The sequence below is a fragment of the Panulirus ornatus genome, chromosome 22 (assembly GCF_036320965.1).
Source record: "Panulirus ornatus isolate Po-2019 chromosome 22, ASM3632096v1, whole genome shotgun sequence".
Taxonomy (NCBI): Eukaryota; Metazoa; Arthropoda; class Malacostraca; order Decapoda; family Palinuridae; genus Panulirus; species Panulirus ornatus.
The window spans coordinates 9,523,437-9,535,546 of record NC_092245.1 but is presented as its reverse complement, the minus strand read 5'-3'; the positions used below and the strand labels follow the sequence as shown (position 1 = coordinate 9,535,546).

Genomic DNA, 12,110 nt, shown 5'->3' with positions numbered 1-12,110 from the left:
GCTACTGAAGGATAGGACGACAGGGAGATGACTAAAGCTATAGAAGGATAGCGTGACAGGCGTAAAACAAAAACTATAGAAGGATAGCACGACAGGTAGTTGACAAAAGCTATAGAAGAATATCATAACATGAAGAAAAGAAAAGCTATGGTAGGAAAGCATAGATATCTGGATGAGAAAAGCTATAGAAAGATAGCATGATATATGGATGAGAAAATCTATAGAGGGATAGCATGACAAGGAGACGACAAAAGCCATAGAAGGATAGCATGACAGGGACATGACATAAGGCATAAAAGGATAGCATGGGAACGAGATGACAAAAACTATAGAAGGATAGCATGGTAGAGAGATGACAAAAGCTATAAAAGGATAGCATGACAGGTGGATGGTAAATGCTATAGAAGTAAAGCATGACGTGTTGATTATAAAAGCTATAAAAGGATAGCAGGAAAGGTAGATGACAAAACGTATAGAAGAATAAGCATGGTAAACGGATGACAGAAGGTATGGAGGGATATCATGAGAGGTGGATACAAAAGCTATAGAGGGATACCATGAAGGGAGATGACAAAATCCATAGAAGGGTAGCATGACGGGGACATGATATAACCTATAAAAGGATAACATGGGAGTGAGATGCCAAAACCTAGAGAAGGATGGCATGGCAAGGAGATGACAAAGCAATGTCAGGGAGATGGTAAAAGCTATTGAGGGATAGCATGACAATGAGATGAGAAAAGCTACAGATGGATAGCTTGACAGGGAGATGACAAAAGCTATAAAAGGATAGCATGACCGGTTGATGACAGAAGCTATAGAACGGCAACATGACAAGCGGATGATAAAAGTTATAGAAGGATAACGTAACAGGTTGATGACAGTAGCTATAGAAGAACAGCATGACGGGTGGATGATGAACATTAAAGAAGGAAAGCATGACAGGTGGACGACAAAAGCTTTAGAAAGACATAATGACAGGAGGATGACAAAAGCTATAGAGGAATAGCATGACAGGTGGATAACAAAGGTATAGAGGAATAGCATGACAGGGAGATGACAAAACCTATAGAAGGATAGCATGACGGGGATATGACATAAGCTATAGAAGGATAGCATGGGAATGAGGTGACGAAAACTATAGAAGGATAACATGTTAGGGAGATGAAAAAAGCTAAAGAAGGATAGCATGGCAGGGAGATGACAAAAGCTATAGAAGGATAGCAAGGCAGGGAGATGACAGAAGCTATAGAAGGATAGCATGACAGGTGGATGACAAAAGTTATAGAAGTATAACAAGACGGGTGGATGACAAAAGCTATAAAAGGATATCATGACAGGTGGATGACAAAAGTTATAGGATAGCATGAGAGTTGGATAACAAAAGCTATAGAAGGACAGCACGCCAGGTGGATGACAAAAGCTGTATAACGATATCATGACAGAATTATACAAGGATAGCATGACAGGTAGATGACAATAGCTACAGAAGAATAGTATGACGGGTGAATGATAAACGCTATAGAAGGATAGCATGAGAGGTAGAAGACAAGAGCTATAGAAGGATAGCATGACAGGTGAATGACAAAAGGTATAGAAAGATAGCATGGCAAACGGATAACAGAAGGTAAGGAAGGATACCATGAAAAATGGATGACAAAAGCTATGGAGGGATAGCATGACAGGGATATGACAAATGATAAAGAAGGATAGCATGGCAGAGACATGATGAAAGCTATAGAAGGCAAGCATGTCAGTAAGATTACAAAAACTACGGAAGGATAGCATTACGAATGGTTGACAAAAGATATGGAAGGATATCATGACAGGTGGATGACAAAAGTTATAGGATAGCATGAGAGTTGGATAACAAAAGCTATAGAAGGACAGCACGCCAGGTGGATGACAAAAGCTGTATAACGATATCATGACAGAATTATACAAGGATACCATGACAGGTAGATGACAATAGCTACAGAAGAATAGTATGACGGGTGAATGATAAACGCTATAGAAGGATAGCATGAGAGGTAGAAGACAAGAGCTATAGAAGGATAGCATGACAGGTGAATGACAAGAGGTATAGAAAGATAGCATGGCAAACGGATAACAGAAGGTAAGGAAGGATACCATGAAAAATGGATGACAAAAGCTATGGAGGGATAGCATGACAGGGATATGACAAATGATAAAGAAGGATAGCATGGCAGAGACATGATGGAAGCTATAGAAGGCAAGCATGTCAGTAAGATTACAAAAACTACGGAAGGATAGCATTACGAGTGGTTGACAAAAGATATGGAAGGATATCATGATAGGTGGATGACAAAAGCTATAGAAGGATAACATGATAGGTGGATTACAAAATCTATAGAAGGATAACACAACAAGTGGATTAGAAAAGATGTGGAAGGATATAACAGGTGGATGAAAAAAGCAAAGAACAGCATGGCAGGTGTATGATAAAAGCTTTAGAAGGATAGCATGAAAGGGAGATGACAAATGCTATACAAGGATAGCATGACAGGTGAATGAAAAAAGCTATAAAAGAATAGAATGACAGTTGGATGCTATTGAAGGATAGAGTGGCAGGGAAATGACTAAGGTATAGAAAGATAGCTTGAGAGATGGATGATAAAAGCTATAAAATGATTGCATGGCAGGTGGATGACAAAAGCTATTGAAGGAGAGGATGACAAGGAAATGACAAATGCTATAGAAGGATGGCATGACAAGTGGATAACAAAGGCTATATAAGGATAGCATAGCAGGTGGTTATCAGAAGCTATAGAAGGATATCATGACATGAAGAAGACAAAAGCTATAGAAGGATAGCATGACATGTGGATGAGAAAAGCTATAGAAAGATAGCGTGACAAGTGGATGACAAAACCTATAGAAGAGCAGCATAACAGGGAATGACATAAGCAATTGATTTATATAATTGTTAACGTCATCTCTTTTCATGCTGTCCTATAGTTTTGTCATCCACCCGTCATGCTATCCTTCCATAGCTTTTGTCATATCCCTCTCATGCTATCCTTCTATAGCTTTTATCATCCACTAGGGTAGAGAAGGACAGGGGTATGCAAAAGAATAGGTAATAGGAAATGAGAAAGCTTGCAGTAGGAGTTTTGGTGAAAGGTATTAAAAGTTTTAGAAGAATAGTCCGGTTATGATTATAAAAGAATGGCCATATGGGGTACGAGAGCAGCTGTTCCACTACAGAAGTGACCTTCTCCCTCAGTACCTAGTTCAGAAGTGTCACACTATACATAAGCTATGTACATATCACTGCCCTGTTTAGCTGTCTTCTTGTTCTCAAGCTTTTCTTATTGGCAGGATGGATTAGTGGTGGCGGGTGATAAACTAGTGGCGATAGGACCTAGCCATAGAGTTGCAACGGCCCGAGACCCGTTGCAGTTTGTTGAATAAGTATTGGTTGACTCGGGGAAATGATTCTACTTTCTGACACCATTGATGTTGTGGTGGCAGATTGGACAATTGGTACCTAGCCATGAGCGAGGAAAGTGCTGCCCTGAAACCAGTTCTCTGTGTTGGTAGGTTGGACGAGCGGTGGCTGGGTCTAGGGAAGGAGAATCATTGGTGGGATGAGCAGCATCTGGGAGCGAGAGCGTCGCTGGAGGTGTCATCACCGGCATTACTCCGTATCTCCTCACTCACCCTGGCAGATCAAGGCCTCTACACCTGCCGTGTTGACTTTAAACTTCAACCTACCAAGACCACCAGAGTCAACCTCACAGTCGTAGGTACGTCAGCTCTGCTTGTCTTTCTCTCATGTATACAGATTTGTGAACATTATCTCTGCTTATTTACCAAATTATCCTCTTTGGTCTGTATAAGTTTATTCATTTATCACAACCCAGGAACACTTGAGAAAATATTTTCTTTTCAACCTATCTCGTCACATCACAGCAAATTCTTTCAGTACTAAAAATTTCTCTTATACAAGCTTCTTCATTCTGTTATTTCAATTTACCTTCGACATTTCTCTGTATTATCCCTCACCACAGTGAGATAGTACTTTTTTTGTTCTACCAACATCATAGTTTTTACACAGCTTCATTCCGCTTACTTCCATATCTATCATTAACCGCTTGCTCTACAACAGGGTTGCACAACCTTTAAACTTCTGGGGTCGACCTGTATCCTCAAGCCGCAATTTCTAAACATTTATATCATATTTTGTCCTAGTTTTCCATTATAGTGGAGCTACAATTCATATTCTACAATAACCTGTCAGCCACAAAATGCTGATATAATGAATCTCACCTTTTTTAATTATAATTCATTTCACTTATGCAGTAAATATACTCGCCATTCAAAGAACGGCTCGTTAATATAGCTTATTGATTTGCTTTTCTTGATTCATTGATTAAATTTCAGGCACAGAACGGATGGGGACATCGTCGTTCGCTCTGCATCATACCTTTGACCCACTAAGTCATAAATTAGCATGCATAAGGAATAACCTTCTCACAAAAGTATGGTTAATGATTTTGAGGCAGCATTATAGAAACTGAGTAACTGGAAGTTTAACGATGTTTTACTCAATCTTACATTGTGGGTCGGTTATCATGCAGCCCTTAGCCATATAGGGCTTGTGGGCCACCAGGCGCGCATCCTTGTCATCATCTACAAAGGAAATTCTTATTCCTCATTCTGTCCTTAGTTCAAGGTCGAATATCACCATTCATAATAGTATGAGTTTGCCACTCACTTTCTGGAAGTTACAGTCTTTTATTTAGGGCTTTCATGGTACGTCGGGATCGATCGGGATCGAACGCATAGGATCGAATCCTCGTTTGCGATTCTACGTCCAGTCAATCCAGCTGTTCAACCTACCCTAGGGAATGATCGATAAATCAGATACCCAACTTAAACTTCCATCTCCTTACTTCACCACTACTTCTTATTACCTCCCTATTAACCCCTTGAACATCGGTGAAGGGTTCTAGTGGGGAGGTAAAAACAAGTAGTGGTGAAGTAAGGAGATTGAGTGAGTATTTTGAAGGTCTGTTGAATGTGCTTGATGATAGAGTGGCAGATATAGGGTGTTTTGGTCGAGGTGGTGTGCAAAGTGAGAGGGTCAGAGAGAATGGTTTGGTAAACAAAGAGGTAGTAAAAGCTTTGCGGAAGATGAAAGCTGGCAAGGCGGAAGCTTTTGATGGTAGTGCAGTGGAATTTATTAAAATAGGGATGGTGGTGACTGGTTGGCAAGGATATTCAGTGTATGTATGGTTCATGGTGAAGTGCCTGAGGATTGGCGGAATGCGTGCATAGTGCCATTGTACAAAGGCAAAGGAGATAAAGGTGAGTGTTCAAATTACAGAGGTATAAGATTGTTGAGTATCCCTGGGAAATTATATGGGAGGGTATCAAATGAGAGGGTAAAGGCATGTACAGAGCATCAGATTGGCGAAGAACAGTGTGCTTTGAGAAGTGGTAGAGTATGTGTGGATCAGGTGTTTGCTTTGAAGAATATATGTGAGAAATACTTACATAAACGGATAGATTTGTATGTAGTATTTATGGGTCTGGAGAAGGCATATGATAGAGTTGATAGTGATGCTCTGTGGAAGGTATTAAGAGTATATGGTGAGGTAGGTAAGTTGCTGGAAGCAATGAAAAGGTTTCATCAAGGATGTAAGTCATGTGTAAGGGTAGGAAGAGAGGAAAGTGATTGGTTCCCAGTGAATGTCGGTTTACAGCAGGGGTGCGTGATGTCTCCATGGTTGTTTAATTTGTTTATGGATGAGGTTGTTAGGGAAGTAGATACAAGAGTTTTGGAGAGAGGGGTAAGTATGCAGTCTGTTGTGGATGAGAGTTCTTGGGAAGTGAGTCAGTTGTTGTTCGCTGATGATACAGCGCTGGTGGCTGATTCGAGTGAGAAACTGCAGAAGTTGGTGAATGAGTTTGGTAAAGTGTGTGAAAGAAGAAAGCTGAGGGAAAATATGAATAAGAGCAAGATTATTAGGTTCAGTAGGATTAAGGGACAAGTAAATTGGGAGGTAAGTTTAAATGGAGAAAAAACTGGAGGAAGTGAAGTGAGATAACTGGAAGTGGATTTAGCAGCGGATGGAACCATGGAAGCGGAAGTGAGTGACAGGGTTGGGGAGAGGGCGAAGGTGGGAGCATTGAAAAATTTGTGGATGGCGAGAACGTTATCTCGGAGAGCGAAAATGGGTATGTTTGAAGGAATAGTGGTTCCAACAATGTTATATGGTTACGAGCCATGGGCTATGGATAGGGTTGTGCGGAGGGGGTGGATGTATTGGAAATGAAATGTTTTAGGGCAATATGTGGCGTGCGGTGGTTTGATCGAGTAAATAATGAAAGGGTTTGAGCGATATGTGGTAAGAAAAAGTGTGGCTGAGAGAGCAGAAGAGGGTGTATTGAAATGGTTTGGTCACATGGAGACAAAGAGGATATTTGTGTCAGAGGTGGTGGGAACGAGAAGTGGGAAACCAGATTGGAGGTGGAAGGATGGATTGAAAAAGATTTTGAGCGATCGGGGCCTGAACATACAGTGAAAGGCGTACAAGGAATCTAGTGAATTGGGACGATGTGGTATACCGGGGTCTACGTGCTGTCAGTGGATTGAACTAGGGCATGTGAAGCGTCTGGGGTAAACCATGGAAGGTTTTGTGGGATCTGGATGTGGAAAGGGAGCCGTGCTTTCAGTGCATTACACATGACAGTTAGAGACTGAGTGTGAACGAATGTGGCATTTGTTGTCTTTTCCTACCGGTACCTCGCGTGCGCGCGAGGGGAAGGGGGTGTCATTTTATGTGTGGCGGGGTAGCGACGAAAATGGATAAAATCAGCAAGTGTGAATCTGTACATGTGTATGTATGAACATGTCTGTGTATGTATATAGATGTATACGTTGAAATGTATAGGTACGTATATGTGTGTGTGTTGGCGTTTAGTATATACAGGTGTATGTGAGTGGATTGGGCCATTATTTCCTCTGTTTCCTTACGCTACCTCGCTAACGCGGAACACAGCGACTAAGTACAATAAAAAGAAGTAATATATATATATATATATATATATATATATATATATATATATATATATATATATTTATTTTTTTTTTTTTTTTTTTGCTTTGTCGCTGTCTCCCGCGTTTGCGAGGTAGCGGAAGGAAACAGACGAAACAAAAGGCCCAACCCACCCCCATACACATGTATATACATACGTCCACACACGCAAATATACATACCTACACAGCTTTCCATGGTTTACCCCAGACGCTTCACACTGACAGCACATCGATCCATATCACTCTATTCCTTGCCCTCCTTTCACCCTCCTCCACGTTCAGGCACCGATCACACAAAATCTTTTTCACTCCATCTTTCCACCTCCAATTTGGTCTCCCACTTCTCCTCGTTCCCTCCACCTCCGACACATATATCCTCTTGGTCAATCTTTCCTCACTCATTCTCTCCATGTGCCCAAACCATTTTAAAACTCCCTCTTCTGCTCTCTCAACCACGCTCTTTTTATTTCCACACATCTCTCTTACCCTTACGTTACTTACTCGATAAAACCACCTCACACCACACATTGTCCTCAAACATCTCATTTCCAGCACATCCATCCTCCTGCGCACAACTCTATCCATAGCCCACGCCTCGCAAACATACAACATTGTTGGAACCACTATTCCTTCAAACATACCCATTTTTGCTTTCCGAGATAATGTTCTCGACTTCCACACATTCTTCAAGGCTCCCAGGATTTTCGCCCCCTCCCCCACCCTATGATCCACTTCCGCTTCCATGGTTCCATCCGCTGCCAGATCCACTCCCAGATATCTAAAACACTTTACTTCCTCCAGTTTTTCTCCATTCAAACTTACCTCCCAATTGACTTGACCCTCAACACTACTGTACCTAATAATCTTGCTCTTATTCACATTTACTCTTAACTTTCTTCTTTCACACACTTTACCCAACTCAGTCACCAGCTTCTGCAGTTTCTCATATGAATCAGCCACCAGCGCTGTATCATCAGCGAACAACAACTGACTCACTTCCCAAGCTTTCTCATCCCCAACAGACTTCATACTTGCCCCTCTTTCAAAAACTCTTGCATTCACCTCCCTAACAACCCCATCCATAAACAAATTAAACAACCATGGAGACATCACACATCCCTGCCGCAAACCTACATTCACTGAGAACCAATCACTTTCCTCTCTTCCTACACGTACACATGCCTTACATCCTCGATAAAAACTTTTCACTGCTTCTAACAACTTGCCTCCCACACCATATATTCTTAATACCTTCCACAGAGCATCTCTATCAACTCTATCATATTCCTTCTCCAGATCCATAAATGCTACATACAAATCCATTTGCTTTCCTAAGTATTTCTCACATACATTCTTCAAAGCAAACACCTGATCCACACATCCTCTACCACTTCTAAAACCACACTGCTCTTCCCCAATCTGATGCTCTATACATGCCTTCACCCTCTCAATCAATACCCTCCCATAAAATTTACCAGGAATACTCAACATACTTATACCTCTGTAATTAGAGCACTCACTCTTATCCCCTTTGCCTTTGTACAATGGCACTATGCACGCATTCCGCCAATCCTCAGGTTAGTGAGAGGACAAGAGCAAGGGAAGGAGTAGCAGTACTCCTGAAACAGGAGTTGTGGGAGTATGTGATAGAATGTAAGAAAGTAAATTCTCGATTAATATGGGTAAAACTGAAAGCTGATGGAGAGAGATGGGTGATTATTGGTGCATATGCACCTAGGCATGAGAAGAAAGATCATGAGAGGCAAGTGTTTTGGGAGCAGCTGAATGAGTGTGTTAGTGGTTTTGATGCACGAGACCGGGTTATAGTGATGGGTGATTTGAATGCAAAGGTGAGTAATGTGGCAGTTGAGGGAATAATTGGTATACATTGGGTGTTCAGTGTTGTAAATGGAAATGGTGAGAGCTTGTAGATTTATGTGCTGAAAACGGACTGGTGATTGGGAATACCTGGTTTAAAAAACGAGATATACATAAGTATACGTATGTAAGTAGGAGAGATGGCCAGAGAGCGTTATTGGATTACGTGTTAATTGACAGGCGCAAGAAAGAGAGACTTTTGGATGTTAATGTGCTGAGAGGTGCAACTGGAGGGATGTCTTATCATCATCTTGTGGAGGCTAAGGTGAAGATTTGTATGGGTTTTCAGAAAAGAAGAGTGAAGGTTGGGGTGAAGAGGGTGGTGAGAGTAAGTGAGCTTGGGAAGGGGGAAGGAGACTTGTGTGAGGAAGTACCAGGAGAGACTTAGTACAGAATGGAAAAAGGTGAGAACAATGGAAGTAAGGGGAGTGGGGGAAGAATCGGATGTATTTAGGGAATCAGTGATGGATTGCGCAAAAGATGCTTGTGGCATGAGAAGCGTGGGAGGTGGGTTGATTAGAAAGGGTAGTGAGTGGTGGGATGAAGAAGTAAGATTATTAGTGAAAGAGAAGAGAGAGGCATTTGGACGATTTTTGCAGGGAAAAAATGAAATTGAGTGTGAGATGTATAAAAGAAAGAGACAGGAGGTCAAGAGAAAGGTACAAGAGGTGAAAAAGAGGGCAAATGAGAGTTGGGGTGAGAGAGTATCATTAAATTTTAGGGAGAATAGAAAGATGTTCTGGAAGGAGGTAAATACAGTGGGTAAGACAAGGGAGCAAATGGGAACTTCAGTGAAGGGCGCAAATGGGGAGGTGATAACAAGTAGTGGGGATGTGAGAAGGAGATGGAGTGAGTATTTTGAAGGTTTGTTGAATGTGTTTGATGATAGAGTGGCAGATATAGGGTGTTTTGGTCGAGGTGGTGTGCAAAGTGCGAGGGTTAGGGAAAATGATTTGGTAAACAGAGAAGAGGTAGTAAAAGCTTTGCGGAAGATGAAAGCCGGCAAGGCAGCAGATTTGGATAGTATTGCAGTGGAATTTATTAAATAAGGGGGTGACTGTATTATTGACTGGTTGGTAAGGTTATTTAATGTATGTATGACTCATGGTGAGGTGCCTGAGGATTGGCGGAATGCGTGCATAGTGCCATTGTAAAAATGCAAAGGGGATAAGAGTGAGTGCTCAAATTACAGAGGTATAAGTTTGTTGAGTATTCCTGGTAAATTATATGGGAGGGTATTGATTGAGAGGGTGAAGGCATGTACAGAGCATCAGATTGGGGAAGAGCAGTGTGGTTTCAGAAGTGGTAGAGGATGTGTGGATCAGTTGTTTGCTTTGAAGAATGTATGTGAGAAATACTTACAAAAGCAAATAGATTTGTATGTAGCATTTATGGATCTGGAGAAGGCATATGATAGAGTTGATAGAGATGCTCTGTGGAAGGTATTAAGAATATATGGTGTGAGAGGCAAGTTGTTAGAAGCAGTGAAAAGTTTTTATCGAGGATGTAAGGCATGTGTATGTGTAGGAAAAGAGGAAAGTGATTGGTTCCCAGTGAATGTAGGTTTGCGGCAGGGGTGTGTGATGTCTCCATGGTTGTTTAATTTGTTTATGGATGGGGTTGTTAGGGAGGTGAATGTAAGAGTTTTGGAATGAGGGGCAAGTATGAAATCTGTTGTGGATGAGAGAGCTTGGGAAGTGAGTCAGTTGTTGTTGACTGATGATACAGCACTGGTGGCTGATTCATGTGAGGAAACTGCAGAAGCTGGTGACTGAGTTTGGTAAAGTATGTGAAAGAAGAACGTTAAGAGTAAATGTGAATAAGAGCAAGGTTATTAGGTACAGTAGGGTTGAGGATCAAGTCAATTGGGAGGTAAGTTTGAATGGAGCAAAACTGGAGGAAGTAAAGTGTTTTAGATATCTGGGAGTGGATCTGGCAGCGGATGGAACCATGGAAGCGGAAGTAGATCATAGGGTGGGGGAGGGGTCGAAAATCCTGGGAGCCTTGAAGAATGTGTTGAAGTCGAGAACATTATCTCGGAAAGCAAAAATGGGTATGTTTGAAGGAATAGTGGTTCCAACAATGTTGTATGGTTGCGAGGCGTGGGCTATGGATAGAGTCCTGCGCACAACTCTATCCATAGTCCACGCCTCGCAACCATACAACATTGTTGGAACCACTATTCCTTCAAACATACCCATTTTTGCTTTCCGAGACAATGTTCTCGACTTCCACACATTCTTGAAGGCTCCCAGAATTTTCGCCCATTCCCCCACCCTATGATCCACTTCCGCTTCCATGGTTCCATCCGCTGCCAGATCCACTCCCAGATATCTAAAACACTTCACTTCCTTCAGTTTTTCTCCATTCAAACTTACCTCCCAATTGACTTGACCCTCAACCCTACTGTACCTAATAACCTTGCTCTTATTCATATTTACTCTTAACTTTCTTCTTTCACACACTTTACCAAACTCAGTCACCAGCTTCTGCAGTTTCTCACATGAATCAGCCACCAGCGCTGTATCATCAGCGAACAACAACTGACTCACTTCCCAAGCTCTCTCATCCCCAACAGACTTCATACTTGCCCCTCTTTCCAAAACTCTTGCATTCACCTCCCTAACAACCCCATCCATAAACAAATTAAACAACCATGGAGACATCACACACCCCTGCCGCAAACCTACATTCACTGAGAACCAATCACTTTCCTCTCTTCCTACACGTACACATGCCTTACATCCTCGATAAAAACTTTTCACTGCTTCTAACAACTTGCCTCCCACACCATATATTCTTAATACCTTCCACAGAGCATCTCTATCAACTCTATCATATGCCTTCTCCAGATCCATAAATGCTACATACAAATCCATTTGCTTTTCTGAGTATTTCTCACATACATTCTTCAAAGCAAACACCTGATCCACACATCCTCTACCTCTTCTGAAACCACACTGCTCTTCCCCAGTCTGATGCTCTGTACATGCCTTCACCCTCTCAATCAATACCCTCCCATATAATTTGCCAGGAATACTCAACAAACTTATACCTCTGTAATTTGAGCACTCACTCTTATCCCCTTTGCCTTTGTACAATGGCACTATGCAAGCATTCCGCCAATCCTCAGGCACCTCACCATGAGTCATACATACATTAA

General features: G+C 41.7%; 1 protein-coding gene across 1 annotated transcript in view; it reads left to right on the top strand.

The window, feature by feature from the left end:
- The window catches only part of LOC139756525 (protein turtle homolog B-like), a 207,413-nt gene that overhangs the window by 28,820 nt on the left and 166,483 nt on the right, over window positions 1-12,110 (top strand). The window contains exon 2 of the mRNA XM_071676009.1: window positions 3,565-3,770. Coding sequence (XP_071532110.1) covers window positions 3,565-3,770 — 206 coding nt within the window. The remainder of the gene's footprint in view (window positions 1-3,564; window positions 3,771-12,110) is intronic.